Raw genomic sequence first — 26,403 nt, forward strand, 5'->3', positions numbered from 1 at the left:
TTAAAATATACTATGTCCACCAGCCTTGGTTAAACATGTCATTTGATGTCATTAATATCTTGCCAGTTCCTTCCATTAGTGGAGAAGTATCTTCTTCCTGGACCCCTCTGGACCACAATTAGCTGAATTTACATAATGTTATTGTGGAGCTGGCAATAATGTTCCACCCTAACATAAGATATTCTGAAATTGAAACATTCCTTACAGATGTAATTTAAAAAAACCTTCATGAGAAGAGATTTTGCCCCCTCAGCTTGTCCCATTGATAAATGGCTCTTATAAATAGGATAAAGTAGATATATAGCAGTGTTTTTAGTTGTTTTTTTTTAGGAGGGTGGCAATCAGCCAGAAATTAGTTGAATAGATATGTGACACATAAGAGGTTGTTCATGTGACACATGTAGGAACGGATAAACCCAGACACCTGAATATTTGAAACTTGTTGTCTAAACTCTGCAATCAGCTTCATTCTCTGGTTCCAGGCTAGATGTAACCCTACCTGAAACAAGTAAGACCCCTTCCATTCTGGCCACCAAGCCTTTTTTTACAGCTCAGACATGTGAATCCAGCACAGTGGATGAACGTTAGGCTCTGATCCAAGCCAGTGATTTCATAGTATAACATTACATATATGGGTCAGAGCTCAACCAACCTCAAACGATCCCCATACTCAACCTCTCATGCTCAGAAATAGCTGGACAGGCACTCTCCCAAGGATCAAAAGTGATACAGGTCTCAGGACACTGATAAAATCAATGGTCTGTATTCCATGGTTTAAGGGTGTCAGGAGAAGCAGCAACATGTGATGACAGGAATATGATAGAAGGATGCAGTGAGACTAAAATGCAACAGAAGGATCAACATCCAGTCAGAAGAGGAAGAAACAGTAGCCCTGTTAGCTTACGAGACTTATACACTGGCTAGTAAGAAGATGTGTAGGATTGGTGTCTGATTGTTTCCATCTTAGCAGTAAACCATACATGAGCTTCTCAGGTCAACCATGAAGCCGGTGACACATCTGCTCATTATACAGAAGCAAACCCTTGCCAGGAAACTATCTGCAGTCCAGGTGATCAACAATATCAGGTAACTTAAAAACAGAAACCAAACACAATAGAAGAGAGATTAATTACATAATCAGGTCCATAGAACAGTTAAGTTTGCCAAGCGCATCACAGATTTACCCAGGTTTTAAGTAAATGCTCCACAGATCAGAGTAATTCTTGCCACAATCAATTGCTAAACTCCATGGACAGCCATGATTATGTGGCCTAAGTTTGCTGTTCTATGAAGTTAAAACAGTGACTACAATTTATTTAGACATATTTTTATCCCCCTTTTCATCCAAATGAGTTTCACAGCAACAAAAAATACTAATACAAAACACATTAAAATTCAAGACATTTGCTCCTCATTCAGAGATGACAATGATCTGTGATAGCACCACTCCATACGGCCAAATTGGCACCAGTTAATCAAGCAAATGTGGGCAGAGACACATGTGGGAACATGGGATCTCTTCACCCTAAACATCATTCAGCTAGCAGAAGATTTCTTCTGGAAAAATGAGTCTTCTGCTGGCAAAAGAAGCCTCGTTCTAGCTGAGTCGAGTGTTGGCACAGTAAATGCAGCTGTGAATCATGGCCATGGTGAAATTATTTCTTGAACCTTTATCACAAGCAGTGGGAAGGGGCTGTGGCTCAGTGGTACAGCATCTGCTTGACACACAGAAGCTCCCAGGTTCAATCTCCAGCATCTCCACTTAAAAGGACCAGGCAGTAGGTGATATGAAAGACCTCTACCTGAGACCATGGAGAGCTGCTGCCAATCTGAGTAGACAATATTGGCCTTGATGGACCAATGGTCCGATTCAGTAGAAGGCAACTTCATGTATTCATTCTCTTTTTTTGCATTCATCAAGTCAACACAGAAAAACGTAATTAAAGACTAGGCAACATAAAATACATCACATAACTTGCATCCTGCCTAGAATCCATGAGTGCCAGGCAGGGGTGAGTGTCACCATCTGCCCCCTTCCCATAAGCTGTCCAAAATATTCCCCCAAATACTGTTCCTAGGGGATGGGGGAATCTCTGGGAATAGCTTGGGGGAGAATCAGAGGTTTCCTGAGAGAGGGGGAATCTGTAAAAATCACACACCCTCCTGGTGCTCACAGAAATTCTAGGTGAGATCCAAGCCAGTTTCTTCTGATGTGGGTCAATATCACATCAGAGACACCAGTTCAAGTACCTATAAGTATCATTCTCCAATCAGTTAGAGTAGTGGTCGTTACTGATAAGACATATCAAAGAAAAACTTAATATTTTGAGACCATGAAAAGTGAGTTGGGGAGGAAGATTTTCAAAATATAGCTAATATAAATGGTCAGTATTTGATGTCTAAAAGTTACAGGTGGAAAGCAACATGACTCAAAGCCATCTTGCTTATGAAAATATTTTAAAAGGAGGCTGCTCACGGGGGGGGGGAAGAATTTAAAAACACACAAGAATGCAGTATCTCTACTCTGCTTATTGAAAGCACAGGGAGAAAAAGAAAAGGAAGGTCTGTAAGGATGCTAGTAGGTTTTTAAATTGGTAAAATGCAGTAACATAATCAGAATTTTTTCAGGCTAAGCCATATCTAGGCCGAGCCTGAGATTGACAGCTTGAGCCTGGGTATCTCCTTGAGCTGTGCCATCAACCTACACAGTTAAAGAAAGGAACATGCTTTTAGGCTTCTGCTATTAAAAAGCAAATACATAGTAAGTTGTGAACAAGAAATATTATATTTTGACAGTTTCTAAGGTATTTGCAATCATGGTGCAATTTACCCATCTGAATGCATTCTGAAAAGGTGGCTATATAAGTATATGAAGAGCAGTGGTCTATCAAAATCAGTATCTGTTCCCCACAAGGGCTGCCAGGCCTCCTGCCACAGTGGGAAGCCGACCACTGGCAGCTGTGGGGAGGGGCCATGGCTTAATGGTAGAGCATCTGCTTGGCATGCAGAAGGCCCCAGGTTCAATCCCCAGCTTCTCCAGTTAAAGGCGCTAGGCAAATAGGTGATGTGAAAGACTTTTGCCTGAGACCCTGGAGAGCCACTACCAGTCAGAGCAGACAACACTGATTTTGGTGGACGAAGGGTCTGATTCAGTAAAAGGCAGCTTCATATGTTCATATTTGCACACCACTGCTCCAAGCAGTGGTGGGAGTGGGGGGGAACTGGTGTCGTTGGCTGTGTTGCGACATTACTTCCAGAGGAAATCTGGAAGTGATGTAGGGCTGCCCTAGGAATTGCTGGAAACTCGATTAGAAACTATTAGAAACTCTATTATAGTTTCTGGCGATTCCGAGAGCTATCCTACATCACTTCTGGGTTTCCCCCGGAAGTGACTAGCAACACAGCCAACATAGTTTCCCCCCGCCCCAACCCCCAACTCTCACATCAGTTCCCAGGCTTGGAACATGGAATGCCAAGGTTCTTTACAACTAGAGCTGGCAAACCAAAACCCAGAGATTGTGACTGTCTTTTTAAAACCCTGTGAATTCTGTTCAGTTTCTTTATTGGTTCCTCTTGCTCCTCTTGCAGAGAGAGTAATATGCCATTACTTTCTTAAATAAACAGAAATTACATACAGGGAAAATGAGTGGAGATCATTCCCTTGGGAATTATAAGAAGCCAATGACTTTTCCAATTACTGTCATCACCTTTAACCAGTTAATGAGTTAATCCATTTACACACCGTTTGATATGGAACAGACACATTTAATGCTTCCAATTTTAGACAGTTAGTTTGATCCTCCCCCCCCCCACACACACCCTAGCATTTTGGGAGAGAGAAAACCAGTATATTCCAAAGGGAGATTTTTCAGAGATTTATTAGAATAAATAAAAATGTCCCTACAGTGTAACCTGATAGTACACAGAAATATTGTTTCAGTGCTGGTTGACCACATATCACAAAGAACTCAAAAGTCATTTATGCAGGGGAAATTTGTGTTTGGTTTGCTGCACAGTTTTCTGCTCTGAATTCTCAAACATCATATGCAGGAGGGATCCCCCCCCCAATTCCAGGAGTACTTTGTGATTAATTAGGCACCCCCAGGGAATCATTCAGCTTCTGAGTCCTTCGCCCTGAAAATGCAGCATTGTTGCACTTTACTTGAAGGGGGCTGGTCAGCGTTTAAAGGGACTGCGTGTGCTTTTGCTGGGTATTCCTCCCCACCTTTCTTCAACAGCTCCCTGCTGGGAGCTGCCTTCCAACCTTTGCAGCCTTCTTCAGTGTCTTCCTGCACATTTCATGAAGGTTTAACTCCCTCTTTTGTGCTTCCCTTTGAGGGAAGGGGTTGGATGGGAGGGACAGACACATAGGAGGGAGAAGCCAAAGTGGGCGTGGGGAGAGAAACCCAAAGTTAAGAGTTATGCATGGAAATAGGGGGAATTTGCATCGCTCTTGCCATGAAGCAGTACTTAAATTCACCCTAAAACAGGATGCTAGAACTGCAGGGGAAGAACGAGGCCAGAGTGTCTGAACGTTGGTGAAATCATGAATAATGCAAAAGAAGCCTCAAAGCAGTCCAGCAGGGACTGCGAAGCAAATACCCCTGCATAAATGGCCACATGAAAGAGTCTCCCAATTGCAGGTCATATACCTGTCTGCAGAAAAAAAGAAAACAGGAAAAGAAAAGCAGGCCTATCAATAGGACGAGGAAGAATGGAGATTGCTTACTGTGAATCACTCACTTTTTTATTAATGTAATAGGGGTCCAGGTCTTCCAAGGGTTCAGCCACCATTCCTGGAGGTATGTCTCCATAAATAAAGGGCAGCGATTTGCCTGCCTCCAAGTCACTGCTTGGTTTGGGGCCATTTTCGTCGTCGGCGTCTTTACGGTCTTGTTTGGACTGCTTAGCCTTTTCTGCCGCGATGCGTTGTTCGATAGCTGCAAGAGACTCTCTGGTGAAGTAGTGAAAGCTGTCAGGTCCTGGTGGTACAAGCACTGGCTGCTCCATCTTTTCATCCTGCACATTTTAATTACCATTTATTCTCCTGCATAAGGAAGTACTGAAGGGAAGGGAAGAGAGAAAGGAAAGATTCAGAGCACACACAGCCGAGAAACAAAGGCCCTTTTGGTTTGTTCTTTTGATCATCTGAACAAATTATCTATTCTCACAACCAAATTGTACGCTGAAGACTTTTAAAGAGGTGATTTTATCAGTCAAGAACCACAGTCTGCCAACAGGAACAGCTGCTGCACCGTTTCTATTTCCTTCAATGGGATTTGCAGTGGTGTAGTGGTTAAGAGTGGTGGTTAGGAGCAGTGGACTCTACTCTGGAAAACCAGCTTTGATTCCTCACTCCTCCACATGAGAGGCGGACACTAATCTGGTGAACAAGGTTGGTTTCCCAACACCTACACATGAAACCAGCTGGGTGACCTTGGACTAGTCACCGCTCTCTTAGAGCTCTCTCAGTCCCACCTACCTCACATAGTGTCTGTTGTGGGGAGGGGAAAGGAAGGTGATTGTAAGCCAGTTTGATTCTTCCTTAAGTGGTAGAGAAAGTCAGCATATGAAAACCAACTCTTCTTCTTTTTGTTAGCTTCCCTTTGCATAGGCCTCCTGGATCTTTAGCAGCTCAGGAACTCTGTGAGCCCACTGGGACAGAACCTTTCCCACAGTTGCACAGATTGTGACCTGAGCAAAACACTGATCTATTCTAGCTGTTTATCCATTCTGAAACCTGGAAGCGAGCAGAAGACAGTCTTTTACTGAAAGCAATATTTTATTAATTATGGAAAACTAAGTTGTCCTGCTACGGAATCCTAAGGGAGCACGTTTGCTCCAGTCCCCATGGCTTTTGTCTGTGCAGATCCCACAATCCCCATCCTTGCATTTTTGGTGGTTGAAAGGGACCTCCCCCCCCCGTTTCCCCCCAGCCGATAAGCTCGCTGGTCCAACACCCTATCTTTAATCTTGTGCTCTGTTTATATTAAACCTATCCGATTTCCTCCACACTGTCTCTGAACCTTAACTTGGGATACATGGTTCTCTTTACCACAATTTTATCCCTACTGCCATTTTATCTTCCTTCCTAGGGCACGTGGAGCCTGATGAGAAAATGGACAAAAATCCTCCATCCTTTTCATTGGTGAAAGTGCAATGGAAGGGAAAATCCTTCAATGGGATTTGCCGTGGTGTAGTGGTTAAGAGTGGTGGTTAGGAGTGGTGGACTCTACTCTGGAGAACCGGGTTCGATTCCCCACTCCTCCACATGAGCGGCAGAGGCTAATCTGGTGAACTGGATTTGTTTCCCCACTTCTACACACAAAGCCAGCTGGGTGACCTTGGGCAAGTCACAGCTCTCTCAATCCTGCCTACCTCACAAGGTGTCTGTTGTGGGGAGGGGAAAGGAAGGTGATTGTAAGCCGGTTTGAGTCTCTCTTAAGTGGTAGAGAAAGTAGGTATATAAAAACCAACTCTTCGCCTTCTCCTTCTCCTTCTATGTTCCTTTCTAACAAAGAGGCCTTGTTGACTGTTCAGTACTGTTCGTCTGTGGCTAATTCCCAATGATCTCACTAAGACCACCTCTCACACACTGTTTTCCCCACTTTTCTTTATTTGGAATTCTTTCTATTCCAGAGGGAACTCCCTTGCCACAGCTCCATCCAATCAGGTGGCAGTCTGTGGAGCTAGGGTTGCCAGGTCCCTCTTTGCCATTGGTGGGAGGTTTTTGGGGTGGAGTCTGAGGAGGGTGGGGTTTGGGGAGGGGAGGGACTTCAATGCCATAGAGTCCAATTGTCAAAGTGGCCATTTTCTCCAAGTGAACTGATCTATATCGGCTGGAGATCAGTTGTAATAGCAGGAGATCTCAGCTAGTACCTGGAGGTTGGCAACCCTATGTGGAGCTCCCCTGACCTACTTACCTCTCCTCCACCCTGGCAAGCTCTCACCAGGAACTCCAAACCTCCTGGCTATTGGCTGCACAGTTACTTGTTAATTCCCCAGACACATTCCCATTCAGATTAGATACCATACCATCTGATTTCGTCCGCAGCTTTCTCTATTCCCCAAACCTTCACCTGGGGTTGCGCAAGTGTATATGGGCATTTGCAATGTTGGCGTTACTGTGACCAATCTAGTCTTTGGTGCTACATACATACATTATGTTGTTCTGATGGCATGAGTGCATTTAATTCCTGTGCACATGAACGATCGCTGTTTCAGCAATCCAAATCTCAGTGCTTTATTGCTCATGACACACTATGCGTGCATCAAACACACACACCTTTTTGCTTGGTATTAAAATTTAAACTGGCAGTCCCTTTAGAATGGGAGGGAGAGGTGAATGGAGAGGTTTCTCTCTTACACTTGGCTTCTCCAGAAGGGATTTACACCCAATTAAGCAATAGGCCTTATTCACATGGACATACATTTACAGGCCATTCCTGGGGGGGGGGTGGATAAGTGGAAGCTGGGAGTGGTGCAACTGCACCTCCTCCTCAGAGGCTTCCCGGCTGCAAAAGAAGTAATTAAAAAAAGAAAAAGAAAATCCCCCATTGTGTTTACTGAGGCTACGCCACCTATTTTGGTGGAGTAGCCATGCTGCAGCACGAAAGGGTGTTCCCGGGATGAAAGGGGTCTGGATAGGGTTGCCAGGTCCCTCTTTGCCATCGGCAGGAGGTTTTTGGGGTGGAGCCTGAGGAAGGCGGGGTATGGGGAGGGGAGGGACTTCAGTGCCATAGAGTCCAATTGCCCAAGCAGCCATTTTCTCCAGGTGAACTGATCTCTATCAGCTGGAGATCAGTTGTAATGGCAGGAGATCTCCTGCTATTATCTGGAGATTGGCAACCCTAGGACTGGAAGCTGACTAATGTCAGCTCTGCCCCTGGGTATGCCCCAGAAATGCCCCCCCATGCTAGTGTGGGATTTCCCTTCTTTGATTTCCCTGCCGGCGTGGTAGCACCAGTGGTGGAGGCCGTCACAGCTCTGTGGCTCCCTGAGAGCTGCCTTCTACTGAATCAGACCCTTGGTCCATCAAAGTCAGTATGGTCTACTCTGACCGGCAGCGGCTCTCCAGGGTCTCAGGCAGAGAGGTCTTTGACATCACCTACTTGCCTAGTCCCTTTAACTGGAGATGCCGGAGACTGAACCTTGGACCTTCTGAACCCCACCCTCCTCAGGCTCTGCCCCAAAAACCTCCTGCTGGTGGTGAAGAGGGACCTGGCAACCCTACTCATGGTAGACCTTTGACTCTCCCCAAGCTATCTTGGGAGGTCCTTCATCTCCCAACCATAGCATTTGGGGGGGGGGATTTGGGCTGAAGAAATAGGGAGAGGGCGGCTTTCCTCTACAAGGTGGGGAAATCACACTTTATAGATGGAACTCTCATTCAGGGAAATTTTAGATGGGATCTAAGTTTATCTCTGCAGCATCACTATCATAATTACAGTTGTAAAAACAGTATATGCTGTTCATTTAATCAAAAATGGAAATTCAAGATCTTATACATTATTATTACTTAAATGAAACTACTCATTCGACCCAGTGGCCTCAAGCAGTATCACACTAATAAGGTTAAAAACAATCCTAATGGCACAACTCTGGATTCAACCTCATTTATTTGTTCATATTATTATTAGGGCTGTTGAAAAAAAAAATTCGGTATAGTTCAGATTCAGCAGAATTCGGCCCGTCTCGATTCAGGATATGCTGAAGTCCGAACTCCCCTGATTCGGATCCGTGGAATTCGGCGCCTAGTTCGAGTTCGGGAGGAAATTCGGCCGAATAAAGTCATTAAAAATGCACTCGTGCCTTTCTGCGGCTCCGGGGGGCATTTTTGGGGATAGAGGTCCCAAACTTTCAGGGTAGCTTGAGGGGACGCTTCTTGCAAGAACCCCCAAGTTTTGTAAAGATTGGGTCAGGGGGTCCTGAGATATGGGGCCCGGAAGAGGTTGCCCCCCAAAAAAATCGCCCACAGTGACAGGAATAAAGCCACTTAAAGCACATTGGTGTTTTTCCATGGCTCCGGGGGTGTGTGCATTTTTTGGGGTGCAGCCCCCAAACTTTCAGCATAGCTTCAGATGAGGCTTCTTGGAAGAACCCCCAAGTTTTGTAAAGATGGGATCAGGGAGTCCAGAGATATGGGTTCCCCCCTTTTCCCTATTGGGATGAATGGGATCAGCTGATCCTATGCATCTAGAGAGCGGCAAATCCAAGGCAAAACCTCCCATGCTAACCATTGCAATGCAAAGCAACAAGCGAGCGACCATGGAAAGGAACAGAGGCGCACTAGGCTAGCTATAGCAAAAAAGAAAAAAGGAGCAGGTGACTTGGACCGTGAAAATGTATTTTGAAAGTCAGATTTTGCAAAAAACATTTTTGAGTGAGCAGCAAAACAGACCGTGCAAAAAAAAAAAAACCCAGAGTTTGTATTTTCTGCCCTGCTCCTTCTTCTCATGGTGGAGGGACGCTCCCCCCTTATGCAAACGACCCCACCAAACTCAAGCAAGTCTCACCAGTACCACACCCCACCTCTCCAACCAATACGGCGCCTCAGTGCACCCCCCAAACGGGGGAAAAATCCAAGACGCAGGGGATCTCACGCAAGCTGCCCCATTGCACTCAACCCCAGGCTAGAGGCAAAAACAGTGAAAAACACCAAGGAGGAGGCTCGACACCAAGGGTGCCGAGCGGAGAGAGACTCGCTAGCCGCCACACAGACTCAACTTTAAACTTAACTTTAAAAGCAGTACACACACTCCCACAGAGGTGAGCGGTCACCCCCCCTCAGCAGAATGGGCAAAAGCCTCCTTTGGCTTCCCCCCCACAGAAACTGCCCCCCCACAGACTCTGCTCCCCCCCCCCACATACACACGGGAAAAAATTATAGATTAAAGCCCCAAAAGGGGTCTTACGTGGATGTCTTCTGTTCCATCAGGAGGGACTGGGTAATCCACTACGATTCCATTTAAGCACGGGAGGTTTTGCCTTGGATTTGCTGCTCTCTAGATGCATAAGATCGGCTGATCCCATGAATCCCAATAGGGAAAGGGGGGGACCCATATCTCTGGACCCCCTGATCCCATCTTTACAAAACTTGGGGGTTCTTCCAAGAAGCCTCATCTGAAGCTATGCTGAAAGTTTGGGGGCTGCACCCCCAAAAATGCGCCCCCTGCAGCCATGGAAAGGAGCGAATGTGCACATGCACCCCCCCACAGGATTTCTCTCTCACACAAACAGATACTCTCTCTTTCTCTCCCCGGGCCACGCAGCAGCTGGGCTCAAGTGCTCAATCACGACTGATTGGCCAGAAAAAGACCCTTCTTGGCCACCAATTGGCTGCGGGAGAATGCTGCTTACTAACTGACGGTTATGCTGCTGTGCCAAACCCTGAATTTGCTAAATTTATTCGCCGAACACCCCGAACTCGCCGAATTCGGCTCCCTGGTTTCCAGCCTTTTTTGAGTTCCGTTTCATCTGAACTAAAAACCGCCGAATTGGGGAAAATTCGGCTGTTTTTCGGTTTGGGCCGAACCGAATCGACAGCCCTAATTATTATATCTTGCTATAACTTGGGGGAGGGGGGAACTTTGCAACAGCCAAAATGGACTTGTGTTCAATTCCTGCTAGGAGCACTTAGTTTCTCTCCAACAGGTATATTTGCCCTCTTGTGAAGAAGTGGCAAAATCTATAATTCTCTTATATGCACGTGAAACTCTCATTCCAAAAGACGGTGCTCCAACATATAAATTCATCCTGATTGACACAAACATAATCAGATCTTACCCGTTTAGAATAAAATAATACAAAACGGGCTTGGATGCAGTCTGTGGGGAAAATCAGCATAGCAACAAGAGAAAACCACCCCCAAATGCTGAAAAACTGCTTATATTGCATCTTTTATGCTGCGGAATGATTTTTACAGGCACACTTTTCAAATATGTATTTGGGCAGAGAGAAGAGTGCATCGCTCCCTTCCCCCACAGACTAAAACGATGTGTCTGCAGTCTCCACCCATTGGCAGGTTGCCTGGAAGGAAGGCTGCTACTGTCAGGGCCCAACCTAATACACTGGACAAAAACAGGAGACGAAGAATGGCAGAGAAATGCAGAAGGAAGGGCTGGTGAGAAGGCAGATAGATACCCAGAGTGGGGAAGCGATACTGGAAGAGAAGCTGCAAGGAGGAAGGAAGATTTCCTTTTAAAAGAAAAATAAGGAGAAGGGTAGAAAGGGAGGCTGGAGAAAAGAATGCTGTAGAGAGGGTAACAGAGAGAGAGAAATGAGCAATTATCTTCAGAATTATATAAAGGTAATTAAAAAAATGGAACCTTCAATGGGGAAAAAGGATACAAAAGGAAAATGACAAGCAAGATGGAAATGACTGAGGGGACAAAAGAGGAAGAGAGGAAATTGTTCCCCATAGTTCTGGACATGTTCTTTGGTATCAAATTGCAAAATAAATAAAAAATGGGGGTGGGGAGGGAAAGAGCCTTCGCAGGGAACCTTTGCAAGTGTTTGGCCAGTGCAAAAGGATTTTGCTTAATGGCAGCAGGAAAAGCCCTACTCTGCAAAAACAGCTAATGGATCCTTAATGCACATGCAGAGTAAACAAAGCCTGGATTTCAAAGGACCTCCTTTGACCATATCTGCTAAGTGGATGAGTCTCAAAATGCTTCAGGTTTAACATCTGAAATGATAGGTAAAGGAACAGGTAAAGAGGATTTCATCTGGATATTTTATATTTTATACCTAAAAGGGAAATTCCTGCTTTTTTGGACACTGTGTTTACAAGCCAGAATAAATCGATAAGGAAGTGAATGTTAAAGTATCATCGAGTTTATCTAAATGTTCATGAAGACAGGAATAGCTGAGGTCATTCTGGAATTGATTTAGGAGTTTTACTAGGGTTGCCAGGTCTGGGTTGGGAAATACCTGGAGATTTTTGGGGCGGAGCCTGAGGAGGGCAGGCATTGGGGAGGGGAGGGACTTCAATGCCATAGAGTTCAATTGCCAAAGCGACCATTTTATCCAGGTGAACTGATCTCTATCAGCTGATATCTATCAGTTGTAATAGCAGGAGATCTCCAGCTAGTACCTGGAGGTTGGCAAGCCTAAGTTTTACACTGCTCCAGCCAGTGTGGAGAAGACGTTAGAGTGTTGGACTTGGATCTGCAAGGCCCAGGTTCAAATCCCCACTGTGCCACAGAAGCTTGTTGGTGTGACCGTGGGCCCTTCACACACCCTCAGCCTAACCCACCTCACAGGAGGGTGGCTGTGAGAATAAAATGGAGGAGAGGAGAATGATATAAGCCACGTTGGGTCCCCATAAGTAAGTAAATAAATAAATATTAGAAGCTCATAGGTAATCCATGCAGTTTTTTTAAAAAAATTGGGTACATAATTGGGAGCAGATATACTGCTACTATTGACCAAACATCAAGGAGAGGATTACAAATGACAATCTTGTTTTTAACCAGGGATGGTTCTAGGTTTTTGAGGCCCTGGGCCAGAAAGTATAACGGGGTCTCCTCTCCCACTTTGAATTCCTGTTGGAAAGAAAGACAAAGTACAAATGAAGTAAATAAATAAATATCTCAAAAGAAACCTAAGAGATCGGTTAGACAACGCTATAGTGAGTTGGTCAAGATTACACAGTGAGGCTGAGTAGGATTGCCAACCTCCAGGTGGGGGCTGGAGATCTCCTGCTATTACAAGTGATCTTCAGCTGATAGAGATCAGTTCACCTAGAGAAAATGGCCGCCTTTGGCAATTGTCGTCCTCAGGCTCCACCCCAAAAACCTCCCGCCGGTGGCAAAGAGGGACCTGGCAACCCTAAAGCCTAGAAGTGGAAGAAAAAAAGGAAAACCATAGCTTTACTAGGTTGATACCTGCACACATAGTATATGAGAGACGTATACTAACCAGGTATGTGTTTATACACTGGTATATTTAATATACATAGCTAAGTAATTATTCAAGTTAGAGTAATGATGAGGGTTCCACTCTGTATAATTATGTTTTACAGTATTACAATAAGAACCTATTATACCAGATGTTTGAGTAATTGGGAATAGAATTTGTAAGTATTTTTCAAACATCTCTTTCAAGACTTATATAATGAGCTCTCAAATAGATGGCAACTAACCCATTATTGTTCTATCTTTTCAGACAACATATACACATGCCTGGTTGGGTTTGAACTGTTTGTATTTGTATTCATTATTGTATTTCTGTAAATGTGTGCAGGCTTAAGAAAGGGTTTTAATTAATCACTGATGAAGGCCCCATAGGCCGAAACGCGTTTGGTATGTGGTTACAGTTATCAACCTTAGGAATATGCCATTGTGCTATTTTAATGCTTTTAAATAATTTTAAATTTTACATAGCGTTTCTAATAAATTATACTTTCAGTATTTATACATAGACTTATATATATTTTCTTTTCACCCAACCTTAGGTACCCAACCCTAAAGCCTACCCAGGATGCCAGCTGTGGTTTTAACAGTCAAATTAAAATACATGTAAGCTTTGTTTTAAATAATACATTTCACCTCTGATACTTGCCCTTTAATTCAGAATGCAGATTGATGTTATTCATTCTTTCCCCACCTCCAAGATTTCAAGTCAGGGCCTGACTCATGATTTGGGAACAGCGGGGGATAGTAATAGATGAGGCTCTTGGCAGCCATAGTTACATGAAGATAGGGGCCAGGACTTTTAATGGATTGAGGCGACATTGGTTCCAAGTGTAAGAGGCATCAAGTAACCAGATGCTGCACGGCTACTTGCTTATGTTTGTACTGCTGCAACAGAGAATGGCCCAAGCGGGAGCTGCCAAGGGAGGGAAGAGGAGAAGGGCAACCATAATGGTGATGGCAAAGGGGAAGAGAAGCACAGGTAAGGGGGAGGAGAGCAGAAGTGGGCTTCAGCCCAGAGAGTAGGGTTGCCAGGTTCCCGGTGGTGGCGGGTAAAATCCTGCCAATCCACCAGGTTGTCCGCTGGCCAGCTGAGGGCTGGCAGACACAGCATGCGCGCGCACTCTGTGTGAGTCACTTCCGGGTTTACCCGGAAGCAACGTGGATGGTCTGGCAACCTCGGCTGAAACTCTATGGAAACCATAGTTTTGGCCGGGATTGCTAGAGTGTCCACGTCGATTCCATGTGGACCCGGAAGTGACGTAGGCGCGTTGCACGAGGTGCATGTCCGCCGCAGCCCCACAAAGCTCCCGCCAGTGGAGCTACAGGGCCTGGCAAGCCTACCAGAGAGGAATCCTAAGCAGGTCTACTCAATGGGGCTTACTCCTAAAAAATTGTTCTTAGGATTGAACTGTAAAAGCCTCGGGATCATCTGCTGTGTAAGGCGGCACCTTTCTGGACCTTTTTCCATATACAAACCGACAGCTATGTCATGCATCACACAGGAGCTGTGGCTCAAAGGTAGGGTTAAATGTCCCTCTTCGCCACTTGTGGGAGATTTTTGGGGTGGGCCTGAGGAGGGTGGGGTTTGAGGAGGGGAGGGACGTCGATGCCATAGAGTCCAATTGCCAATGAACTGATCTCAGTCACCTGGAGATCAGTTGTAATATCAGGAGAGCCTCCACCCACGCCTGCCAGTAGCTGGTTCCATTTTTTAACTGCTCCTACCATTAGGAAGTTTTTCCTAATGTTCAATTGAAATCCATCATCCTGAAACTTAAGCATATTAGATCCAGTCACTCTCCGGAATAGCAGAGAACCAGTCTTTGCACTCAGGGCCTGCCTGCCCACTAGGCATACCTAGGCGATTGCCGAGGGCACAAGTCCGTGCATGAGATGGACGGCCACTAAGCCAGACCTCCCAGAAGGTTTGACTGTGGCCTACAAGAGCCCCGGTTACCATTGGGACCACTGTGCCACATCCATGCACCTGGGTAGCCAGGGCCTTCCTGCTGCCAGGATCCATGGTAGGAGTGTGGCAGCAAGCCACAGTCTCTGCCCCAGTGAGGACAGCCTGAGTGGGCACAGCTTCTCTACAGCACCAGCGGGGGGTGGGGGTGGGGTTGCCTAAGAGCCCAAAAAACCTTGGGTCAGCCTCCTTTCCACTCTTCTGAGTGACAGCTCTTCAGGTATCTGATGAGCACTGTTATGCCTCCTTTCAATGTTCTCTTTTCCATGAGATACTTTTCCACTTCCTTCAACCGTACTTCATAAGAACTGCTTTCCCAATTCCTGACGATCGGCTTGGCCTGCCATTTAGAGGGCCAAATGACAGCCAGTTGCTCATCACCCCAGCAACACCATCATTCTCACTGTGCATGGAATACCCTAGTAGGTCAGAGATGACATGAGAGAACTGTCTATTTGCATGCCCTGTATCTTCTGGGTTAAGGTGTCCCATTTTAGGAATACCGCATCCATAGACCCCAAATCCTGAAGCTAGCATTGTTCAGGTAGACAATTTAGCACCTTTAATTTTCCAGATGTATAGCTATATTATAAAAAAGTCTTCAGGGAAGAAAACAAATATTGCAGTAAAATGACAAATGCTCAAGGTTGTTAACTCCCTACTAATGTCTCCAATTGAAGCATATTACGACAAGGCACAAAGAAAACAAGTAGATTATTTCACTTACAAGAATATGAGTAATGGACAAGGATAAGTCAAAACATGGCAAAGGGTTAAGGAAGAAAATAAAAACATAAGATTGCTTACATATCGTCAAATTGTCTCTAGATTTTAAAAAGACTGTTTTTCAGAGGGGGTCCTTAGAGAAATGACAGAATTCAAACTCATGATTGAAAAGCACAGTGATCATCTGCTAGGAAGGATTTACAAACGTTTACTTAAATATGACACTGAATTAGAGCAAGCTAAACCGTGCATGGTAAAATGGATGCAGAATTTTGGGGAAGAGGTCCCTATGCAGCAATGGGAGGTGTTATGGACACTTTGGAGGACGTTGATTCATAAGGTCACCATGAGTCGGAAGCGACTTGACAGCACTTAACACAGACACACATATAAATAAATGCGATTAATGTTAAAAACTAACTTAGTTCTGGATCTGAAGTATATGCTACTTGGGTTAACACCAACAAGATTGGAAAAGGCGTCTGAGCAACTGTACAGATATGCAGTTACAGCAGCCAGAGTGGTTTTAGCGGTGAAATGGAAACTGGATGAAAGCCCCAATATAGAAGAATGGAAGAGCAAATTGGCAGAATGTGCTGTGAGGGCGAAACTAACCAATCTAGTAAATAAAAGACCCAGAGAAGAATTTATCTTAAACTGGAGGCTTTATTATGCTTATGTGAGAACAATATAAGTTATGGGGAGTTTGATATGGAGGATATCAAAACCCTGTTACTAAAATGTATTGTTCAAGTTTAATAGAAATATAGAAAGAGACAATAGATATAGTATACTTTAGAATGTATTGGGATATAAGGGATATCCACAACCAGGGTAGACATGCATATTTTTGTTGAAATAATTGAACAGTACAGAAGATCACTGTAACCCCCATTCCCCTCATCCTTTTTTTGGGGGGGGGAATATATATATTTTAAAAAAGATTGTTAATTCCCCTTCACCTTAGAAAACTTTAAAAGAGATTAATATTTAGTGACAAAGAAATCACTGGGTATCCAGACAAGTTGCTAAATTTGGCCTTGGGATATGTAAGACTCGGGGAAACGGTAGTAAAGCTGATGTAAAGCTGTAGACTCATAAGATGAGTTTAAATGATCAAGTTGCTACCCCTACTCTTCCATTGTAGTGATTCATTGTTTTAACAATGTTCTAAATCTGAAACTCTTGTTATACTGGTCAAAGACTACAATAAAATTCCTGGAGATTTTGGGGGTGGAGTCTGAGGAGGGTGGGGTTTGGAGAGGGGACGGACTTCAATAGAATCCAATTGCCAAAGTGGCCATTTTGTCTAGGTGAACTGATTTTGATTGCCTGGAGATCAGTTGTAATAGTGGGATATCTCTAGCTGCCACCTGGAGGTTGGTAACCCTAGGTAGAGGGGTTTGGAGATGGGAGGGACCTATGTGGGGTATAGTGCCATAGAGGCCACCCTCCGGAGCTGCTATTTTCTCCTGGGGAACTGATTTCTGTCGCCTGGAGATCAGATGTAATTCCAGGAGATCTCCAGCCACTACCTGGAGGTTGGCAACCCTACCTTGATTTGGGGCCTAGCCCCCTCCAGAGCTTCCTCAGGTCAGTCTAGGAACTTGGCTGAAACGGAAAGAAGTTTGTCTGTCTCACTGTTGCAGACTGATGCAAGGTACCTGTCTGGGGGTGGAGGCTGCATCCTCTCACTCATATTCTCCAGAGAAAACACCGGCAATGGATGGCCTTGCCCCGGCACTGCTGAGGCAGGCAGCCCGACCAGAGGCTGTGGAGAAGCAAGCAAAGGCAATGCTACACTCAGAAATCCCTCAGAGCCCAGCAGGCCTAGAGATAAGAGGTGGGGCTCAGGTAGGGTTACCAACCTCCACCAGCGGGAGCTTTGCGGGACCGTGGCATTAGCGCGCAATGCGCGCCTGCGTGAAATGCGCCTACATCACTTCCGGTTTAACCCAGAAGTGACAGGGACGCTCTAGCGATCCCCGGCAAAACTCTATGGTTTCCATAGAGTTTTAGCTGAGGGTGCTAGAGCGTCCGTGTCACTTTTGGGTTTACCCAAAAGTGACGCTTGCGCCGCATCTGCGCGCGCGTGCCGGGCAATTGGAAACCCACCACCACCGGGCAATTGGAAACCCTAATCAGTTCCCATGGAGAAAATGGCCACTTTGGCAATTGGACACTATGGCATTGAAGTCCCTCCCCTCCCCAAACCCCATCCTCCTCAGGCTCTGTCCCAAAAACCTCCTGCCGGTGGTGAAGAGGGACCTGGCAACTCTAGGCTCAGGCAGCAGACTGTACCTGGGAACGGGCCAGAGCAAGAGCTAGAGAAGGAGCAGGGTGGAGGCTAATCTTTGCCCCCAAATTAAGGCTTTTCTTGGCCATGACTTGGAAAAAGGTTATCTCTGTGCATGCAAAGATGTCACGGGAGGGGGGATACCGGTGTGAGAAAACTTGAGGGGAAAATCCCAGGTGACGTACGAGAGGGAGAAAATTGCAGCTAGATGGACCAGGGGTGAAGGTGGGAGTCGGGCAAGCTGGGCATGGGGGAATGCTGGCATGTGAAGAGGCTATTGCAAAGAAGGAATCATCTGAGGGATGGAAACAACAAGCAGAAGGGTGATGGGAAGTGGGAACCTGGCAACTGAGAAAGGGGAAGTGGGGAGGTGAATGGAAGGAGTAGTGGGGAGAGGACAGTGAGGGGAAAGACATGGAGGAGGGTGGGGTCTGGGGAGGGGAGTGACTTCAATGCCATAGAATCCAATTGCCAAAACGGCCATTTTCTCCAGGGGCACTGATTCTATCAGCTGGAGATCAGTTGTAATAGCAGGAGAACTCCAGCTAGTACCTGGAAGTTGGCAACCCTAATTGGAAGTGAAGAAGAAGGGTTGGTTTTTATACCTCGTTTTTCTCTACCTTAAGGAGTCTCAAAGTGGCTTACAATCACAATCCCTTCCTTTCCTCACAACAGGCACCTTGTGAGGTAGGTGTGGCTGAGAGAGTTTGGAGAGAACTGTGACTAGCCCAAGTTTGTTCAGCAGGCTTCATGTAGAGGGGAATCAAACTGGGTTCTCCAGATTAGACTCCGTCGCTCTTAACTACTTCACCACGCTGAGGCCTAGGCCTCTGCATCAAGCATCAAGCGGATAGGAGAACTGAGATTTTCCCTTTCCTTGCAATTCCTCACTGGTATCCGCTTGTACTGTATAGATTTATTACACTTGCATTGTTTGATTTATTACAGTGCTGTAAATTCTACACAGTGAAATAAATACCCTGCATTGTGGTTTTTTCTCCCTTTATTGCCAGAAATTAACTCATATTCTTCCTGGTGTCAAGAGGAAGGATAATCATGACAAAATAGCGAATATCTCCAAAACCTAAGATACAATTGGCACGCAAACAGTTATTTCCTGCCAACTACTCTCTCCTCCCTTATCTCGAGGACATATGGTATGCGCACCAATTACTCTTCAACCTCAGAATTCCTGGCATTGTCCATCCTTTTGCGAAAAAGACCACCTGTACATTTTTGTTACTGACCAGCCCCTTATTTAATATGGAGATGGTGCAAATGTGCAAGAAACCCTTTGACCTTCATTTCTGCTTTTCTGGAGAGTGGAACATGCAATTTAGCAACCTTCTAAGAATGGGTTTAGGAATGAAAACTGGAAGGAAAATGTAGAGGTATTCAAAACTGGATCATGTGTCTTTTTCAATCTTGAGTCAGATCCTTTAATATTGGAAGTAAACTTTGTATTAGGAAATAAATTGGATAGACATTTGCATTAGAGAGCCAGCATGGTGTAGTGGTTAAGGGCGGTAGACTCTAATCTGGAGAACCAGGTTCGATTCCCTGCTCCTACACATGAGAGGTGGACTCTAATATGGTGAACTGGGTTGGTTTCCCCACTCCTATACATGAAGCCAGCTGGGTGATCTTGGGCTAGTCACAGCTCTCTCCGAACTCTCTCAGTCTCACCTACCTCACAAGGTGCCTGTTAATGGGGAGAGGAAGGGAAGGAGATTGTAAGCCAGTTTGATTCTCCTTAAAAGGTAGAGAAAATCAGCATATAAAAACCAACTCTTCTTCTTCTAGTTTCACCAGGGAAAATTACACACATTGTGCATGTGGGTGCATGGAGCCTATGGGCAAGGAAAATTAAACCCACTGGCCTACGGGCACTGGTTTTATTTATTTTTTTAAAAACACAATGCCATCCTTCACTTGGGAAACACAGAGAGAAACATAATTTGGGGCATGCAGAAAATAAAAATAGATATTATATTGCCGCTTATAAGATGTCAGAAACCAGGTGACCGTGTGTAAGTCTTACATATGGCTGACAACATTTTCCCCCCTGAAAAGATTATTGTGCCTTTGACAGCTGCACGACAAACAGAAATCCATCAGGCGCTCAGGTGTACCATTTTAGATTTCAGGGACATGTGTGTGCAGATGCCACACACCAGTGCATGAAAATAATCAGCATGTAGGACAAAGGTGCAAACGTCTCTGAAGTCTGATTACATGTGTAGGAAGCATGGTCTCTAAAGAAGGAAGGAACTGGGGAACTGAGTTGGCTGACCAACATCCAAAGATACTAGATCTAGGGGCCTATTATTACTAGACATTTGTTTTCTACCCAAGCTCTCTGAGACAGGTGCAGGCCAGGTAAGTAAGACACAAGAGGCATAAAAGAGTTCAGAATATATACCTTAGACCAGCTTGGCCTTATGACCTTTCTCCTGGATGCTGGCTTTTGCATCTAAGATGGAATCATACTAAGGCTGAATAACAACAACAACAACAACAACAACAACAATCTGTTTTGGTAAATTTCAGGTTTGAGTTTTTTCAGCCCATTTTTTTCTGTAAACCCGAAATAAGCCGAATACCCATATCGGTAAATATGGATATTCGGTTTATTTTTGGGTTTCCTGAAAAATTCAGGCCCATTATAGTCAATGGGAATTTTTTTTCGAAGCTTCGGGGGGCATTTTTGGAGGTAGAGTCCTCAAATTTGCAGTGTGGCTGCAAGGGCCTCTCCTTTGAAGGTCACCAAAGTTTGGTGAACTTTGGGACAGGGGGTCCAATTTGATGGGCCCACAAAGGGGTCACCCCCATGCTCCAAACATTTGTGAGCTGAGCTGTCCATCAAGTTCAAGAAGGTGGGGGAGGGGTACTGTTGAAAATGTTGGTGGAAGTTTTCATCACAATAGAGTCTGAAAAGATCTACAGTTTTATTCTCACCTACATGCACTTGTAAACCAATACACTGGAATCTAAAAAGAATTTGTTTTCTTAAATCTGCATCCCTCTTGGAAAATGCACAGTAACATACTTCATAACTTCTCTGTGTTACCCATAAATTGCAAGTGAAAGATTCTGAAGCCACCCTACCAACTTGAGCTCACAAAGTACTATTTTGAAACTCCATGGTAGTTAAAGAATATGTTTGCAAAAGTTCTGATGGTCTCCTGTTTACATTCAGCCTTACAGAGTTCCACTTGAAGTACCACACTTTTTTGACCTGGTATCCAGCCAGTTCTGGTGGGTTTCTGGTCTGATCTAGAAATAGCTTGAGAGGCAAGGTTTGGCTCAGCCTGGAAACAGGCCACAGTACATGTAACTGAGCATGACTGGAAGCCATTCCAGGTCCTGTTTCCAGAGCAGAACCTAACAGTTCCAGCCAACAATAAGCCCAGATTTTCAGCATGTGAAAACCTGAGGAGAAAATCCCAGGTGATGGACCAGAGAAGGGTGCTCTATCTGGAAGGTGGGAATTGGGCAAGTTGGGGGTGGAGGAGATGCCGGCATGTGAAAAAGTAGCTCTCAGGTATTTCAGATAAAACAACTTTTTGTGTGGAACCTAGGAAATATTGTCAAAACAATAGGGGAGATGATAGCCTAGATCACTAGCCCTGTTCTATTGAAAATGGTAGGGTCCACGTGTTGTTCAACATTGCATTACTGTAATCATTTGCCTCCTGGATGCTCCTATCCGAGCGGGAAAACCCAGTAATGAAAGATCGCAGTTGCACATTATCCAACAACATCTAGTCCAGCCAATGTCTCTTCCAGCTCTCTAATGTAGGCTCCGGAATCTCAATGCAGCATTTCCAACTCATCTGCATTGTTGCTGCTGTACTTTACACAGTGGTGAAGAAAAATCAGAACATTCAAAGCAGCCCAATACCAAGTCCGATTACAGGTCCATCTAGCTCACTATTGTCCTCTTCTTACTGACAGCGAATCTCCAGGAACAGAAAGGTCTTTCTCGATACTTGGTCTCTGAGATCAATGGTGCCAGAAACTGAATTTGGGTCCTTGTGCATGCAAATCATGTGCTCTGTGACTGAGCCAAGCCACTTTCCTCTAAAAGGGACACAAAGAAACCCTTCTAGATTAGGCTAAAGGTTTTTTTTGGGGGGGAGGGGGATCACTTGGAATGAAACAAGTTAAAGGAACCAGGAAAGTAGGTGAGGTGAAAGACCTCTACCTGAGACCCTGGAGAGCTGCTGCCAGTCTGAGTAAACAATACTGACTTCAATGGACCAAGGGTCTGATTCAGTATAAGGCAGCTTCATGTGTTCATGTGTTCAATAAGTATAATAAACTTTCCTTTACAAATTAGCATAATCTTGTCATCATATGCCTGCCCAGATAAAGTCTTACAGTACTAGTGGAAAAGGTTCAGACTCAAATGTTGGCAAGCTGCCAATGGAAAGGAGGTCCACACAGCACCTACGAATGGAGAGGGCAGATGGTCAATTGCAGGGAACCCTTGGCATGCCTTATGGATCATGAGGAGACATGGGAAAGGATGCATTCTCGCAGGTATGTTGGGCTCAAGCCATTTAAGGCCAGTCGAGGCTGAGGCATAAATGTCAGAGGACTGGTTTAATATGATTTTAAATACCAGACATGTGGGGAGGTGTTTTGTAGCAGGTCAAAATACCAGTTGTCCAAGATGACCCACATGCAGACTGTGATGGGAATCTCATTTGTAAGGTGTAAATGGCATTTACATAAGAACATAAGAAAGGCCATGCTGCATCACACCAAGGTCCACCAAGTCCAGCAGTCTGTTCACACATTGGCCAAACAGATGCCTCCAGGAAGCCCACAAACAAGACAACTGCAGCAACATTGTCCTGCCTGGGTTCCACAGCACCTAATATGATAGGCATGCTCTTCTGATCCTGGAGAGAACAGGTATGTATCCTGACTAGTATCCATTTTGACTAGTAGCTATGAATAGCCCTCTCCTCCATGAACATGTACACTCCCCTCTTAAAGCCTTCCAAGTTGTCAGCCATCACCACATCCTGGGGCAGGGAGTTCCACAATTTAACTATACGTTGTGTGTAGAAATACTTCCTTTTATCTGTTTTGAATCTCTCGCCCTCCAGCTTCAGCAGATGACCCCACATTCTAGTATTACAAGAGAGGGAGAAAAGCTTCTCCCTGTCTACTATCTCCATGCCATGCATAATTTTATAGACATCTTCTTTCCAAGCTAAACAGCCCTGTTTGTTAGTATCTGCTTGGTATGAGGAGGAAATTCTTCCTTCAAAAGAAATGAGATTCTGAAGTAGTATCAGAGAGTAGTCATAATGTTCTCCTATAATGTAGATCCCTTCTTTACCTACTGATCTTTTAAAAACCCCAAGTATTTAACTTTTGTCGAAGGCTTTTACGGTCAGAGTTCATTGGTTCTTGTAGGTTATCCGGGCTGTGTAACCGTGGTCTTGGTATTTTCTTTCCTGACTTTTCGCCAGCAGCTGTGGCAGGCATCTTCAGAGGAGTAACACTGTCCTTCAGTGTTACTCCTCTGAAGATGCCTGCTACAGCTGCTGGCGAAAAGTCAGGAAAGAAAATACCAAGACCATGGTTACACAGCCCGGATAACCTACAAGAACCTATTTAACTTTTGTTTATATGTTTTCTCTACCCTTGGCTCTCCTAGCTCAGAGGAGGATCACAATAAAATCATACAAATAATTCCCCAAATCCAGCTTCAGCTCTAGCTCCTGACTGCCTCAGGTTCTCATGGAAGAGCGTAACAAACCAAAGCGCACCCCCCATTATCCTAGAGCCCTACAGCATTCTGCACATGTGTGTGTGTTAAGTGCTGTCAAGGCGCTTCTGACTCATGGTGAACCTATGAATCAATGTCCTCCAAAACATTCTGTCATTAACAGCCTTGCTCAGGTCTTGCAAACTGAGGGCTGTGGCTTCCTTTATAGAATCAATCCATCTCTTGTTGGGTCTTTCTCTTTTCCTGCTGCCTTCAAATTTGCTGGCATGATTGTCTTTTCCAGTGACTCTGCACATGTGTATCCTATCATAAAGTTTGTAGGGGTTTCTTATGAGGATAAAAGAGAAAGGCAGGGAAGGGGCTGATGGAGCTTGCTTTGTCTCTTCACCAGCCCTTCATCCCAAATCTAAACATAAAAAAAAACCCAAACCCCTAAGTCTTGCAAACCACGTGCAAGATGAGGGATCTGGAAACCAGCATGCAATTAATCATTATCAAAGGGAATCATCCCCTTGGGACTAAGACTGTTTAGCACAATGGCCACCTGTGCTCTGGGCCTCGGCTGGACACAAACCGCTTGGCTCATCATGGATTTCTGGCTGCAGCACATGGCCTGCTACAGTACTAAAGAGTTCAGTAGGAACCTATTCTGTGTGCACATTTGGTCTGATGTTCAAAGTGCTGGATAAGTCACACTCACCTCTAGCTTGGTTCTGACCCCTACATTCTTAGAAAAAAGCCAAAGAGCTATTCGGTCCAATCTGCTGCTGGTAAGGTAGACTCATTGGCCTCTTCCCCTCCCTCTGCACAATTCTAATCTAGATCACAAGGACAGCACTGGTGCACTTCAGAAGGGTGCTTACGGGACAGGATTGCAACAAGCAATCTTACACACTGTACCGGAGGGTTGAAAAATCCACACAAGGTCACTGCAAGTCTGATCAGAGAAGGTTGGGGGGGCGGGGGCGGGGAGAACACTTCCTGGCACCCGCATGTGACCAACATCCGAGTAATAAGTAATTGTAAGGGAAATATAATTGGGCCCATATCCATGCCACCAAAATTCTCTTCCTGTTGTGGTTGTTACCATTTCCAGTGGAAAAGGAAGAAAACAACCATCACCACCCCATTCCCATAGATCATCTTGGGATAAGTTAATGGAGGATAAGCTGTTGAGTTTAGGGTTTAATTTGCCCTTCTCTTCTGTTGATATACCAAATGTTAGAAAGAAGGCTTTGGAATCACTGAGGAGATTAGATCAGGAGGTTATTAATTTAGATGCTAGGAGATGTTGTTTCCCCCATTTAGATGGGCTTTTCAGCCCCTCTTTTTCCTGTTTTACTGAGTTACTTCCCTTTTCTAACAGTCCCAATTTTTCATCAATGTTTTTAATTGGCTAGAGTAAATGATTTACCACTTGCAGGACTAACAGGTCCCTGCGAGATATCAGCCGTCCCCAGAGACTCTGCCCTAGCGGTAGAACTGTAATCGAAGCTTTATCTTATTTTGTGTTTAGTTGCTATTTGGGTTCGTCTATAAGAGCTAAATATGTATTGCCTTTATTGAGCAGGTTCCCTTGCTTTTCACATGATTTCCATCTGTTGTATATCTCAGCTGACAACGATAGGCAGTTATTTTTTTCTATGGTAAAGTTTATATTTTTTGCCCCCAAATTAGACAAGCATATGTTAAAAATCTCCCTGGGGTTGTTAGTGGGGCTGTTGTTTATTACTTTTGCTAATGTACTTTGGGGCATGCAGGTGCTCTGATTTCGGAACAGGGACAGGAATAATCACCACCACTTCCAGAGGCTTAGCCAAGTTAGGTTGCTGCGACAAAAACACCAAAGGCTCTTGCTGCATTTTAAATGCACACACGTATTTTAGGGATTAATTAGGGCTGCTGTTTGGCCAAGACATCCCAACATCTTCTACCAGTAGGGTTGCCAGGTCCCTCTTCGCCATCGGCAGGAGGTTTTTGGGGCGGAGCTTGAGGAGGGCAGGGTTTGGGGAGGGGAGGGGCTTCGATGCCATAGAGACCAATTGCCAAAGCAGCCATTTTCTCCAGGTGAACTGATCTTTATTGGCTGGAGATCAGTTGTAAATTATAGCCGGAGATCTGAAGCTAGTACCTGGAGGATGGCAACCCTATCTACCAGAGAGCCCTTAAGTGAATGTCAGCAACAGAACCTGGGACTTGCTGCATGCAAAACAGGTGCTCTACTAAGGGTCCCTTCCCTTATCGTCATATTTCTACTGTTGTCATGACTTAAGCACCGACACAACTACACATACGTTTGTGCAGGGCGGGTTCTAGGTTTTGAGGGGCCCTGGACAGAGAGTGCTCAGGGGTTCCCTTCATGTGCCCAGCCCCAGCAGACTTGATCACACTTTCCTTCCTGCCCCCTCCCATGTACCACACACATGCCTATGTGACCTTCCCCTACCCACTCACGAACCCTCTACTGACCATGCTCACAGCCACCTGCATGCCCTTTCCTCAACAGCACTGGATGGTGTGCATGGGGCTGAGAGTGCCATGGCTGTGACACTCAGGAGTAGGCTTGCAACATACATGCTCTTCCTTGGCTGTGCCAGGATGGGACGAGATGGAGCACTTGCAAGTGAGTGAACGGTAGGAGAAGGTAGGAGAAGAGGCATGTGGATGGGGGATTGGTGGCGGGGGCCCTGGCAGGTGGCCCACCTCAGGGTAGGCTGATTAGGGTTGCCAGCTCTAGGTTGGGAAATAC

At 45.2% G+C, this 26,403-nt stretch overlaps 1 protein-coding gene across 4 annotated transcripts in view; it reads right to left on the reverse strand.

The window, feature by feature from the left end:
* The window catches only part of LOC130487775 (sodium channel protein type 1 subunit alpha), a 130,464-nt gene that overhangs the window by 57,878 nt on the left and 46,183 nt on the right, over positions 1-26,403 (reverse strand). For all 4 annotated transcript variants that reach the window (XM_056861292.1, XM_056861290.1, XM_056861293.1 and 1 more), the window contains exon 2: positions 4,744-5,062. In XM_056861292.1, coding sequence (XP_056717270.1) covers positions 4,744-5,010 — 267 coding nt within the window. In that variant the 5' untranslated portion in view covers positions 5,011-5,062. The remainder of the gene's footprint in view (positions 1-4,743; positions 5,063-26,403) is intronic.

Source organism: Euleptes europaea, chromosome 15 (genome assembly GCF_029931775.1).
Source record: "Euleptes europaea isolate rEulEur1 chromosome 15, rEulEur1.hap1, whole genome shotgun sequence".
NCBI lineage: Eukaryota > Metazoa > Chordata > Lepidosauria > Squamata > Sphaerodactylidae > Euleptes > Euleptes europaea.